Source organism: Symphalangus syndactylus, chromosome 7 (assembly GCF_028878055.3).
Source record: "Symphalangus syndactylus isolate Jambi chromosome 7, NHGRI_mSymSyn1-v2.1_pri, whole genome shotgun sequence".
Lineage (NCBI taxonomy): Eukaryota > Metazoa > Chordata > Mammalia > Primates > Hylobatidae > Symphalangus > Symphalangus syndactylus.
The window spans coordinates 17,903,461-17,918,191 of NC_072429.2; the positions used below are offsets into that span (position 1 = coordinate 17,903,461).

Sequence of the window (14,731 nt, forward strand, 5' to 3'; positions counted from 1 at the left end):
AGCAGCCGCAGCAGTGAGGCCAACACCATGTTCCCTGCCACTTTTGGGACCAGTAAAGGATGGGTCCCTCACAAACTCATGTGATTCGCCTCCACCTTGGAAAAATGTGGAAGCTGGAAAGGTGACATCTGTCTGTCTGAAGACAATCCTGTAAGAGGCACTTTTGTGTAATGATGAAAAATATAGGTCCTGGTATCACACCTCTGGGTGTTGAATATTGGCTCCACAACTCTAGCTGTGAGATCTGAGCAGAGTTTATGTCATTTCCTGGGCTTCCAAATGGAAGTAATAATATCTCAGGAGTGTTGGGAGAATTAAATGAGATAATGTATGAAAAGTGCTCAGGCTAGTGCTGGGACTTAGTAAACACCTCATAAATAGTATCAGCATTATTTCTGCTATTATGAACATCATAGATACCTCTATTGGAAGATTTTGGCAAGCTTCAAAGCAATATCCTTGACTAGCTCATTAGAGGAAAGTAGTGTGTTCACAGGAGAGCATATACCATTCTGCTTAGGTTTTCTCTAAGGATGCTTTATTGAATCATTCTTATTCCTGGTTTCTGGAGCTTCCTAGCAGCCCCAGGCACATTAGAGCAGTGTACAGCTGGATGAGAAAGGCAAGTTCAACCTGGAGATGAGGGAAACAGTAAAGGGAGCTTCACTTAAAAATGATAGGGTACTTAGGAGGAGGTGCTGAGGATGGAGGCCCTGGGCTGAGCGGGAGGCTTGGGGATGCCCCTCTCAACTCGAGGTTGAGAAAGTGGGGTTGAGCATTCAGTGTATGCTCTCCTGGGGCCAAGTCCACAAAGAGAAGCTATCCATGCAGATTCTAATAGAGCCGAGTCAGCCAATAACGATCACACTCTTAGGACCTGAGTGTTGTAGGGCCTGGTCATCAGCAGTAGGCCCTGATTCCTGGTCCCATGTTGGCTGCCCATCAGCAGCTGCCCAGCAAGACTGAGAAGAGTGGCTTGCTTTGACCTGTGAACCAGAGAGGAGAGCAGGCACATACAGGACAGCCCCAAGAACCTGTAGTGTCCCCAGTTTCATTCCTCTTGCTCTGCCTGAGCCAAGCAAGACAGAGGGCCTGCAGTGAGTACCCCTTGAGGTCCGCACACTGCCAGAACCCCTCTGTGCACATCATCCCCTGCCTGTGGTTTAGGTATTTCTCACAGGGTCCGGCCACAGGACTTACACTCTCAGCTGCTCTTCAGGAAAGGAGTCTGGTACTTTGGCTGTATCCACCTCTGTTAATTCACTGTAGGCACTGGCAGAGATCGTGCTTTCTTCTAGGCTTGCCGTGCTGGCCATTGGATGCCCACATTTGTAAGCACAACTCAGGGCCTCTCTCAGCCCACTTTATTAAATAGACATCCTGTCGTCATGGTGGCTGATGACTTACCAAGAGTCTCCTTCTTGGGGGCCATTAAGGAGGAAACCACCTTGCTTATGTAGACTCAGGGAGAAGTCTCTCTGCCTTGAGACAGGACATGAGTGGGCCAGCCCACCAAGAGGGTCTATTGGACCCAAGGAGTCTGGATCCCCACCTATGTGGATGGGAAGAGGAGAGAGATTCCAAGAATACCCCCAGGAAGGTTGGCACACAGAGAGGCTGCAGTGGCACTTACTGCAGATGCCTGGTTTTGCAATTATGTGATACATGCTCACAGATAATATTGTTGCATTAGAGCCAATTACATGGTGTTATGGACACACAACACGCAGATTACACCCAGAGCCAGGAAAGCACAGAGTGATAAAGCGATGGCCTAATCGGAGGAGACAGAGGGAAATGTCAGCCTTATTAAGGTTGCCGGGGTGGGGTGGCTGCAGCTGGACGTGTCTCCTCCAGATCAAAGATGGCTATCTTGAGTGTTGCAATGGAGAGCCCCACATTGTCACTCAGAAGGGAACAGTGGAAACCAGGGGCAGAAGCCAAGTTGGAGCCCTCCAAGGGTGGTTACAGCCACCTCTGTTGAGGACTGTCTGTCATGTCAGAGCTTGGGCTTCTTCCTAAGTGGGGAAACACCACGCCTGCCCCAGAAGAGGCCTTCAGTCCCAGTTGCTGCAAAAGAGCATCCTGTATACTACCCTCTACGCTCAAGTAAAGGCTCTATTCTTAGCTTTTTCCCTAGTTCAATGGTTTTCCAACACGAACTTGCATGAGACTCCTCTGGAAGGCTCATTAAACACACAAGGCTGAGACCCACCCACCCCAGGGTTCCTGATTCAGTAGGGGCTTGAGCATATGCACTTCTAACATGTTACCAGATGATGGGCCTAGTCTAGAGACCACATTTTTTTTTCCTTTTTCTTTTTTCTTTTTTTTTTTTTTTTTTGAGACAAGATCTCACTCTGTCACCCAGGCTGAGTGCAATGGCATGATCCTGGCTCACTGCAACCTTGACCTACCAGGCTCAAGTGATCCTCCCACCTCAGCCCCTCAAGTAGCTGGGACTGCCGGTGCTCACCACCATACCCAGTTAATTTTTATTTTTTTAATGTATTTATTTTATTTTTCACTTTTTTGGTAGAGACAGGGTCTCCCTATGTTGCGCAGGCTGATCTCAAACTCTAGGCTCAAGCAATCCTCCTGCGGTGGCCTCACAAAGTACTGGGATTATAAGCCTGAGCCACTGCACCCAGTCTGGGGACCACATTTTGAGAACCACTGCCCAAGTTCCTTCCACGCACAACCCAAGGTAGATTCACCTGTCCTCTCTCTTGAGCAGGGCCTTCCCCTAGGTTCCGATTCCATCACGGCATTGCAGGTTCCAGAAACAGTGGGACTGATCTTCCGAGGTAGGAATGAGACTACCTACTTTTGAATCCCAATGCTACTACTTGCCAGTTGGGATTTCTGAAAATGTTTTTTGTAGTTTTTAAGTTTTGAATGCCTCTGACCTAAACCCCTCTTCTTTTTTTTTTTTTTTTTTTTGAGACGGAGTCTCGCTCTGTCGCCCAGGCTGGAGTGCAGTGGCACAATCTCGGCTCACTGTTAGCGCCGCCTCCCGGGTTCACGCCACTCTCCTGCCTCAGCCTCTCCGAGGAGCTGGGACTACAAACCCCTCTTCTTACCAAGCAGTTATGTGCCTTGCCTAGCATATCACATTTAATCACTGACAAAGGCAGAGACAGGATGGTTCAGTTCTAGAGCAGCCAAGGGCCAACAAAATTTCTATAAAAATCCAGATAGAAAATATTTTAGCTTTGCAAGCCATATGTTCTGTGTGTCAACTACTCAGCTATTGTAATGCAAAAGCAGATCGACAATACAAAAGTGAATGCGTAAAACCATTTTTACAAAAACAGGCTGCGTTGGTTGGGATTAGGCTTGTGGGCAGTTGTTTGCCAACCCCTGGAGCTGTCCATTATGTGAATCTTCATGTATTCATCCCTCCTGGGGAGCCCTTGTCCCGCCTCAGTACCCTAGCATTGAGCTAATAGGCCCCCAAAGATGTCCATGACCTCATCCCAGAAACCTATGAATGTTGTCTTACATGGCAAAAGGGACCTGGCACATGGGACAGCATTAAGGATCCTGAGATGGAGGAGTTATCCTGGATTGTTCCAATAAGCTCTAAGGGTAATGACAAGGGGCCTTGTAAGAGGAAGGCTCCAGTAAGTAGAGATCACAGTGAGTGGCAGAAGATGTGACAACAGAAGCAAGAGGCTTCAATGGCTGTTTGGAGCTGTGTTCAAATATATTTTTGAAAAAATTGTTGAGTAACAAAAAGAAGGAAGAGGTTGAAGTGACGCAATGAAGCAGCCATGAGCCAAGGGACATGGGTGGCCTCTACAAGCTGCAAAAGGCAAGGCAGCAAATTCTCCTCTGAACGAAACGCACCCCAGAAACCCATTTTAGACTTCTGACTGCAAAACTGTAAGTGAATAAATGTGTGATGCTTTAAGCCACCAAATTCATGGTAGTCTGTTACAGCAGCCATAGGAAACTAACACGGGCCTCATTCCTGGACTCAGTCTTGCTTGGATTCAAATCTTGGCACTACCACATGCTTCATTCATGAAATGGAGGTTATATTAAAAGTCCCTGCCTCGTGGGATAATTGGAGGAATTAAATGAAACGATACAGGCTGGGCATGGTGGCTCACACCTGTAATCCCAGCACTTTGGGAGGCCAAGGCAGGCAGATCACCTGAGGTCAGGAGTTCAAGACCAGCCTGGCCAACATGGCAAAACCCTGTCTCTACTAAAAAATACAAAAATTAGCCGGACATGGTGGTGGGCACCTGTAATCCCAGCTACTCAGAAGGATGAGGCAGGGAGAATTGCTGGAACCCAGGAGGCAGAAGTTGCAGTGAGCCGAGATCACGCCACTGCACTTCAGCCTGGGCGACACAGCGAGACTCTGTCTCAGAAAAAGAAAAGAAACAATACAATGCAGTACCCTTAGCTCAGAGCCCGTCTGGCATATAATAAGCTCTCAGTTAATGTTAGCAGTTATCAGTAACATCTCATCTAATTGCCACTAAAGCTCTATGAGCCCGGTGCTATTATTATCTCCATGTTACAAAGGAGGAAACATAATGAGATTAAGAAATTTACCCATGGTTGCATAGGCTGTAAGTGGCAGAGCCAGTCTAAACTAGGTCTCTGCCTTCAAGGTCCATGCTCACCACCTCTCCTTGGCATTGGAGTTGTAACAACAATTCCTTCATTGAATGCCAGCTACTTAGGCAGCAGCACAAGAACCAAATAGAATGCAGTGCTCTGTGTGTGGGCAAAAGCTGCCAAGACTGGAAATCAAATAAATCCGTGTTTATTAGGGAAACGAAAACTGTAGCTGCCGTAGCAATCAGCGTCTGAGAGGTTACCAACCCTCTGACATCCCCAGGCTGGCCAGCCCCAAGCAGCAAATCATGAAAGTCTGAATACTGTGTTTAGTCATTTTGGTTCTGGAATAATTGCTATTATCGTAAATGTTTTATAGCCCTCATTACGACTCACATTTAAATATCAGTGTAGTGATACATTAATAAGTCATCGCTGCCGGACTACTGCCAGATGCAGTTATAGTTGAGGCCCTGCTTATAATTGTACTGTATATTCAGCTAAATTAGAGCCGGGCTGTGAACTCCACCTGATGTTGAATGACTGGGCATGCTTGGAAAGAAGCCCCTTCTCTGCAAAGGATTCTTGCTCTTTGAAAGATAGGGAAGATGCTCAGATTTTTTTGTCTGGTGGTCAGTCAACAACCTTAACTTGGTTTCCCCTAAGTGTGGAGCCCAGAACTCTGAAATGGACAGAAGGTGAAATGGAGGCATCATTTCTGCCCTGGAGGCATTTCTAATCCAATGAAGAAGGGAAGAGAAGCATAGCCCTCACCCCCAGGAAGCTCCCTGCCGAGGCAGAGTGCCTGGGCTGATAGCAGTGACAAATTCTTCAGTGTTGTTTGATGAGATATTCTTTCAGTGTTGTTTGATGAGAAAGCTTTCTGGATGGACAGAGGCAGGATAGATTATCCCCCACTGAGCATCTCCCCGCATAGACACACACAGAAAAGAAGCCATATGAAACAAAACAGCTAAGTGGGCTCAACTTCATAAAATGCCAAATACCTGCATTGGTGAGTTAGTGAAGTCACAAAGTAGGCAGAAGCAGGCAATGTAAATTTTGTCTATTCATTCTTCTTTACCATCCCATATGCCTAACAGTGTCAGACACATGGTAGGTGCACAGTAAATATGGGAGGGAGGGAGGGACAAAAAAGAATAATGTTCTGTGCCTTTCACCATGCAGATGATAAGTAGACGGGGATTACAGGAATAGTCTGGGGCAAGGGAGGTGTGGCCACTGGAATCCTGCTTTGGACTGGGCTCCCAAGGGGCTGGAGAAGGAATCGTTACATGTCCCCTTGGGTAGGATGGAGAGTATGGGGGGCACTGCATGCGGGGTAAACCTCTATTTCTATGGGGGTTGGAGTAGAGGGAAATATAATAGGCCAGGTCAGGACTAGATTCTCTCCACGAATGTCAGTAACATAATGGCCTCCACTTACTGAGCACATACCCTATGCTAAGCCTTTTACCAGCCTGTGAGGTAGGTACCATTACCTGTTTCCTCCCACAAATAAAGAACCTGCAGATAAGAGATATTGATAACTTGCCCAAGGCCACACAATTCGGAAATAGCAGGATTTGATTTCAACCATGTACAGAGCAGGACATGAGGCCATAGTAATGCACAGGATAGAAAATGGTCCTGTCTTTGCGGACATATGATGTAGAGGGCATTTGAAGAGGAAGATAATGTGTTTACCAAAAGCCAAGGGCAAAAGACATCTGGCTTAACCCACGAAGGCTTCCAAAGAAAGGGTCCTTCCTGGGCCAGTAGGGACCCATGGAGGCTCAGGAGAGGGTAAGGGGAATTGGATTGTTGAGTAAGGGATGTCTGATGTGGTTCTGGGAGGAGCGGAGAATAGAAGGGCACAGGAACAAGTGGCCACCATGAGGAATTGTACCAAGGGCTGTATCCAACTCTTCCTCTTTGGGAGGTATGGTGAGACAGGTGTGGGGTCAGGGAGCTGAGAGCTAGGCCTGACTTTCCCACATATTGTGTCTCTGCACCTGGGTAGTCACTGAAGTAACTGATGCAAAAGGCCTTCCTGCTACATGATGTTTCTGCCTCTGCAGATGGCCTTCCTTAGCTGCCATGCTTTCCCTAGGCTTCCGTAATAGGTTTCTCCAGAAGGGTAAGCCCGGGTACTTGTCTATAGCCTGGCTTCATTCTTCAACAGCCACATTTCAGTCTGGTTCATTTATGGAGCTCACACCTTTCTCTTTGCCTTTCCCTGCACAAAAGTACCTGTCAGTGCTAACATGCACCGTAGGAGCTCCATTCATGGTCGTGGAGATGCACCAGAAAGAAGAGATGCACAGAGGTCACAGACTTGTTTGAGATTAGATGTGCTGAAGGCTGACACAGTGGCTCACACCTGTAATCCCAGCACTTTGGGAGGCCGAGGGGGGGGGGGTGGATCACCTGAGGTCAGGAGTTCGAGCCCAGCCTGGCCCACGTGGTAAAATCCTGTCTCTACTAAAAATACAAAAATTAGTCAGGCTCAATTACGCCTGTAATTCCAGCTACTTGAGAGGCTGAGGCAGGAGAATCGCTTGAACTCGGGAGGCGGAGGTTGCAGTGAGCTGAGATTGTGCCACTGCACTCCAGCCTGGGTGACAAGAGCAAAACCCCGTCTCAAAATAAAAAGATTAGATGTGCTGAAAGAGTCAGAAGATGCCTAGAAAATACAGAATCACCTATCCCCACAGCATCCTGTGCAAGGCAATACATGCAATGGGAGGGACAAGGAGAATGCAGCAAGGTAGTGCTGGGCTCAGATCCCATCTCCAGAGCTTTGCAGTGATTGTTCTTGGAAAACTTATTTTGCCTCTCTGTAGCTCAGCCTCCTCATCCATAATATGAGGATAACACGTTTGTAGATTTGTGTGTTATTAAGCATATCTGTTTCCTTCTCCATAAACGGAGGACAGGAATAGGTAACTGGCATTGTAGATGTAAGAATTAGAGATATTATAATGGAGCACTCAGTGCATAGGAGGGTTTCAGGAAGCAATACTCTTACTCAAGGTGGGTAGGCAAGTCCTGAGAGGGCAGTAGAGGGAAGGAGGGCTCCACCTGAATAAAAAAGTCAGGGCATGCTCTTCTTGTCTGGAGACCTGTCCACTTGTCTTCAGCTGCTCCACTGGCTGGGCCATGACTGTTGACTCATGGTCTTGCGGTCACATCCATCCCTCCCCCGACCTTCTACAAGCCTCTTGGTGCCTCCCCGGCTGCTCCCTGGCTGACCGTCTCCCTTCTCTATCTCCACAGCACCCTCAACAACAACAACATCAGTCGCATCCTGGTCACCAGCTTCAACCACATGCCGAAGATCCGAACTCTGTGAGTAAGAAGTCCATGCATCTCTCCTATTTTCTCCCTACCTCATGCCCAAAGTGCAGCACTCTAAGCTGCTTGTCAAAACTACCATGCTATGACTAGGCAGATGGTTCCTACGTTCAAATTCCTCCTTCTTCTGCTATTCCCAAGGGGTGCCTTGGCCAGTGAGAGTGGATGTAGAGACAGGTCACGGTGCCACCACCCATGGCTCTGAACCACTGTTCTGCATCAGACAGACTCATTTCTCTTACCCTAGAACTGTGGGAATTCTTCCTGTATTGTGTGCATGTTTTCCGTCTTGATAGAAAAGATTAGTTTTACATTGTCACAAAACATATAGAACTCTGACTGAATGATTCACCATTTGCTTAGCTAATGTCACGTAACCTTAGCAGTTCTGTCACATTGCCAGTGGTTACGGTGGTTTTCCCCTGAGGAATGAACTGTACAGGAGGAGTCACTCCTTCTCTCCACCCACCCAGTCCCCACCCAGTCCCCACCCACCACATTTCCCTGCTCACCTGCTCCCTGGATGATATTCTGACATTAGAATGTAGTCATTCTCATACTTGGTTCTTTACCTTTAATGTCTTAGGTGGGCTTAAGTTTTCCAGGGTGCATACTCAGGAAACAAATCTCCTCATCGTGACCAATACCGAGAGCAGTTCTAGTGCTCTTATTACCTGGGGAGTTCCCCTCTGCTCCCAGTCAGGAAGCTGTTTGTAAGTTTCTGTGTAAGTGGACTCTGTCAGCCTTTCCAGAGAGGTTCAGACTTGATACCTGCCTTGTGTTGGCGGAGCTTCAGTGGTATTTGCACCACACTAGTCAGGGAGAGCCAGCTCCCAAGGGTGTCAGCCAAAAACATTTAGGGCTAAGGCCAAGGGCTAGAATTCCTGCAGTCCCCTTTATTAGCTCTGTTTCCTCTGTTCCCTCCTCTATAAATAGGAATGGTGGTGAGGATCAGATGAAATTAGATATTTAAAGTGCCTGGCAAGCAGTAGACAATAAACGATATTGATTGTTACATTATTATCACACGATTAGAAATCTGGACTGAAAGTTCCAAGCAGCCATCTGATCTTGCTCCCTGAGCAACACAGAATCCATGAGATTTGGAAATCCTTAGAGCAGAGCTCCCCCAGTGGGGTCCCTAGACCAGCAGCATCAGTATCACCCAGAACTTGTTAGAAAAGCAAGATTTCAGGCCCCACACCAGACATACCAGATCAGAATCTCTTGGGGTGGCACCCAGCAATCTGTTTTTCATAAGCCCTCCAGGAGATTTTAACACTCATAAAGTTTGGGAACCACTGCATTCATGAGAAAGCAACTTTATCTTCAGGCAAAGATAAAACAAAGACCAAAGAAGCAATTTATATAAAGAGGCAATACGGAGAACCTAAGAAGGACACAGAGTTTGCAGTTAGTCAGGCCTGAGTTTAAATGGGAGATCTGCCACTTAATTTGAGCAAGTTTCTTCATTTCTCTGTGCTTCAAGGAAAGTGAGTTCATCAGTGCTTACCTCAAAGTTGCTGTGAGGATGAAGTGCAGTTTAACACGTAAAGTGCCTGGTATATGGTGTGCACACAGCAAATACTAGTTATTATAAAGGATAATAATCTGAGCCCTGCTTCCATCTTTGCTTCCCAAATTCTTTCCTGGATCCCTCATTCAATAGCATAAGTCAGCCAAGAAAATCTGTCCTTTTCCCTCCCTCTTAAAATAGGGTAGTGCAGTAATGGAATTTTAAGAAGCCATTTGGTCTTCAAAGACCTCTTCAAAGTTCCCAGCAAACTACAAATGAGCTGGGGAAAAGTGGGACCCAGGGCTTCTGGCAAGAAGCCGAGAGTGCGCCTCAGGATGCTGGGACTGCATTACCCCAGACAAGTGGGTTGCATCGAAGAAAAATGACTCTCACCTGCAGGATTCAGCTGTCCAGCTCCTGTGGGCTGTTCCTGTGATTTATCCTTCTCTTCTCTTTTATTTTCAGTTTAGGAGCAGCAATAACAGAAGCTGGGCTTGTTCCCTGGGAGTTGTGGGGACAGGGTTAGGCCTGGATCTGGGGTGCTTCTTTGGGCTGCAGTAGGGAGGGGGAAGAGAATAGGAGGGTTTTTTTCTACTGGTTTCTGTTGTCATTCTTCTCTGCCATCCTGAACATTCATCTGATGAGTTCAGATCAATCAATCAATCTCGTCTGTTCTCTTTGCTCCCTGCCTGCTGCCATTTTCTCTTTAGTTTAATTTCAGAGATGGCTCTGTACAGAACTCCCTGGAGACTTGAGCTGACTAATCCCCCTTCACTGTAATTAAAGTGTGTATGGGGTTGGGGGGGACGGCTGGTGGTGGTGGAGAAGCGGGGAAGAGGAGAGAGGAAGGAAGTCATAAATGGGATTTCTAAAGGAAAGCTTTTATATTGAATTCAGAAAGCCACATTTTATAGAAAATGAACACTGACCCTCTCTAAAAGGATTTGCTGGAAATTTAATTTAGCGTCTGTGGCTAAAAGGCACCTTTTATAAATTGGCATTTGTATTCATTCACCTTATGTTCTGTAGAGGTGGTTTCATCAAAATGGAATATGATGTGTCCATCAGCAAAAGATTGCAGAACAACATGCAGGACCCACCTAGCCACCTTGGTACTTCAGTATCTAAATGAGAAACTGTAGCCTTGTCTAGGTAGGGCCATGGGCTGGGAAGAGAGTGAAGTCTGAAGCTAGTCTCCTCTCAGTCGTAATAACAGTGAACATTTCTTCAGCAGTTTGCTGCGTGCCAAGCCTTGTACTAAGCACTTCCCATGAATCATTTCAATTCTCACAACAGCCCTAGGAAGGAGGCACCACTAATATCCCCGTTTGACAGATGATAACACTGAGGCCCAGAGTTAAATTGCCACCCAAAGTCAAAGTCAGAAAGCACAAAGCCAGTGTCAGACTCAGGCAGTTTGCCATCACAGCCTGAGCTCAGGCCATTCATCAGGAACAAAAGCAGAAGAGCAGGTGCCAGGTGAACAGAAGAAGGGGGATGAGAGCCTCTGCACTGCTCAGGAGCCTATGGAGGCCACCCTCCCTTGTGTCATTGCCATCACACCTCACCAAAACTATTGAAAGTAATTTAAATAATGTCCCTTCTCACTGAAGTGGATTAGCGCTACCCCTGACTGTGCCTAAGCTCTAATTTCACGCTCATTATGATTATTTTTCGTTTACCGTTTGACATAGTATTGCTTAACTTGATCTCCCAAACATGTTGTGAAAGGCAAGAATCTACACAGCTTGACTCTTTTTAGCGTTTCTGGTGGATACAATTCCAAGAAGAGGGAATGGAGTCTGTTCGCCACCCCGGACTCCACTGCCCTGGGCTTCTGACGAGAGCCCTCTGATGGCTTCAAATCAGTTTAGATCACCTCTTTTCTCTGGTGCTCTTGGGAGGAGAAAAATTTCTATGAAGACGGACAAAGGGATACGAACTGTCTTAGCAAGATTAAGAAGAGAGAGAGCTTGGGGCCAGCCAGCCAGGATTGAGACAGGATCAACCTAATAGTATCTTCCAAAAGGAAAACCTCTGACATTTTTATTATCCCAGAAATTAATCAGCTCAGTAAGGGTCTGACTTACCTAAACGTCATTTTCGTTGTTCCATTGATCTCTTACCCTTGATCGGAACCGACGGGAATTTGTTTGCATTGATCTGTGATCCGCCGCATGCACCCATGCTCCTTGGCTCATAGAGAATCCCTGTTGCCTCAGCTTCCATGCCTCACTGTACAAGAGGGCAACCACCTTTCCAAATAAAAGCCAAACGCTCATTAAAAGGTTCTGCTTCTCCCGGCACACAAAAGAACGGCACCTCAGCCTGCGCATGCCGCTGCAGCCTGCACTGTGGTCTGCTTTGTCCTAGACAGACCTACTGTTGCCGTGTTCCTTGGGCAACATTTATACCTGGTGGGGGCTTACTGGCCGTGGAACCCCCTCCTTTTCTTCCTACTTTTAGGAAATTGTAATCAGCTGAAGGTCCACTGCCAAGCCTCCTCTCTGTTTTTGGCACAAAGTGGTTAATGCTTAATGAATAAACAGAGGTTTTGCTTTCCCTCCTAGAACTGAGGTCCTTCCCACCAGCTTAGGATTCTGGTTCGCCAACCCCTTCCTGCCTGTCTCACTTCTTTCCAGAGTCCAGGCTAAGAGGAAGCCGTGCTTGCTTCAGCTCAGGAACTCTAAGCTTTCAAACTCAAAGGGGAGAGCTGCATGGGACCCATTGTACTCACTGTATCTTGGGCCCAGGAGCCTGTGAAAGTGTGTGCAACCCACCGGGAAATGCAAAAAGGAAATTACATCCAGATTAATTATTTTTGAAACAAAATCATAAAAGTCTTTTTCAAAATTGTTAGCATAAAAAATTACATTTTATATGGGATATAGGTTCATTTAATCTGTCTGATACGATGGGATCTGGAGCCCCCTGCGGCCGCCAAGACCCCAGTGGCCCAGGCCTATGGGAGGCTTTTGCCCACGCAGTGGCAGGAAGGCCCTGCTGGCATCCAGCAGGAGGTAGCTGCACTTGGCCAGTGTTTGGCAATGTTGACCTTTCACTAAGTGGAGCGTGGTCAAGAGCCCTTCAGCTCTCTCTATTCCAGGCGTGGAGGGGGCTTGAGCCTCTCCACAGGGCTGACACTCAGTAATAACTGGCTTGACACAGACTGCTTGAAAGTCTTTATATACTGCTAGCTGATTAGCATGTCCAGGATTTAGGCATTTAAAATGGGCGTTCAAAATCCAAGTACGTGACAAGCTGATGTGATGAAAACTTACCCACTACCAACTTCTAATGACCTAGGGTTGTAGGGAACGTGGAAATGGGAAACCCCTGATAGAGAGACCTTGAGGAAGAACCTGGAATATCCGCAGTTTGCCTTAGAAGCCCCTGGATATCCTTAGTTTGCCTCCCTGGTAGTGGAAAGGAAGTTCAAGTCACTTAACCCCATGGGATTCCCCTCAGAAGTGAAACACACAGATCCCTCCAGGGATTCTTATCTACTCAGGGGCAAGAAATTCATCCGGAACCACAGCTACCAGAGGGGGAAAGCCGAAGCGTCCTAGAACTGGTTAGAAACTATTTTCAGCCGTACCTGAATCAGTCAGAATAGCAGATACACCAGACAGAATTGAACACGGGAAGGAAAGCAAGGGCACTGTGGAGAGATGGCTATGGATTGCAAGAGTCTGGGACAGACAACACCTTATTTAAGTGGGAGGGTGGAGAGAAGGTACATCCTCTAAAAATTTCCCTTCTGTCTGCAGCCTGCTCGCTCCAGCTAGTGCACACAAAGTGGTATTGGTTTTAAGCCCACAGCATTACATGCAGTGGGTTTATTAAAGGACGCTCAGTGCGGGAATAAAGAACAACTCACGGAAAGGCAACAGTGTCTCTCAGCTGCATGATACTGGAGATGCGGGCATTGAGATTGAGAAGCATGTTTCAAGCAACTTGTAACTCATGCTGGCTAAAGTGCTGAAATTTACAAATAAATAGTCCTTTTGTAAGTTTGACTGCAATCAGGATGTCACTGTAATAATGTCACTCCCCTTCTCTTATGTGCTGAGGCTTGCTTGAATGAAAAGAAAAGAGGGTGGACTTGCTATTAAAAAATGGGCTTTGCTCAGAACCCTGGAGGCATCCTTTGGATGTGACCTGGCAATAAAAGGGTTGGGGCTCCCGTGTTTTTGGTAGTGCAGAGAGAATTGCTTCCCTGGGCTGCTAGGGATTTTCACAGTGGAGAAAGGGGCAACAGGGGTTGTGACCACTCTGTCTGGCCAGTGGCAGCCTCCACACTTCACTCTGTGACCGTGCCTTCCCTCTGCCCCGCCCTCTCCCAGGCGTCTCCACTCCAACCACCTGTACTGCGACTGCCACCTGGCCTGGCTCTCAGATTGGCTGCGACAGCGACGGACAGTTGGCCAGTTCACACTCTGCATGGCTCCTGTGCATTTGAGGGGCTTCAACGTGGCGGATGTGCAGAAGAAGGAGTATGTGTGCCCAGGTGAGGATGCCTTACCTGCTGTCCCCTCCTGTGCTATGACCCACCCACCCATGAGCTCCCACAACATCATCCTGACCTTGAACACATACCCTAGCCCAGAGCTTGGTGTGGAAGGAACCCCATATGTCGTCCTCAGTACTCGGTAGTCACTTAAAGAGCTGTGATGTGCCTCAAAGGGTTTTAAAACAGAAACTCTTGTCATCTGGTAAAGGGAAATGCTAAAAGAATTCATGAACTACTTTTTCAGCCCCCTAGTCCATTGATACTAAGAAACCGAACATTTGTTGAGCCACACATAAAATGGAAACAGGTATAACAGAGGTGTTCTAGCATCTGCTAAACATGTTCCTGTCGTCCCACTGCTCACAGAAATTGGAAGACAAGATAATGTAGGCTCTGGAGTCAGCTGCTTGGCTGGAACTCTCAGCTCTGTCCCTTAGTGGTGTGTGACTTTGGCAAGTTACTGCTCATCCGCAATATGGAAATAATAGTTCATAACTCAAAGAACGGGTGGGAGGATTAAGCGAAATAATGCATATAAAGCACTTAGCATAATACACAGCCCTTGGTAAAAGCTAAATAAGTGGAGCTTAATTATTATAGTTTAGTGGGCTCACAAAATGTGCTGAGCAAACATAAGAGTTTGATCTGTGGGTAATCGAAATGTAACAGCAGCACAGATTGCCTGTGTGGCACAGAAAACAGAATGATGCAGACACATAACTGAAGGCAGCTCAGATCTCTGGGGATGGGAGGTGGCTGAGTAACCC

At 47.1% G+C, this 14,731-nt stretch overlaps 1 protein-coding gene across 4 annotated transcripts in view; it reads left to right on the forward strand.

The window, feature by feature from the left end:
• SLIT3 (slit guidance ligand 3) overlaps positions 1 to 14,731 on the forward strand; it is a 653,573-nt gene that overhangs the window by 477,997 nt on the left and 160,845 nt on the right. For 3 of the 4 annotated variants that reach the window (XM_055285296.1, XM_055285297.1, XM_063642615.1), the window contains exons 7-8: positions 7,858 to 7,929; positions 13,798 to 13,961. In XM_055285296.1, the coding sequence (XP_055141271.1) occupies positions 7,858 to 7,929; positions 13,798 to 13,961 (236 nt within the window). Of the gene's footprint in view, positions 1 to 7,857; positions 7,930 to 13,797; positions 13,979 to 14,731 lie in introns of all 4 variants that reach the window. The other variant, XM_055285294.2, reaches the window with a different exon arrangement.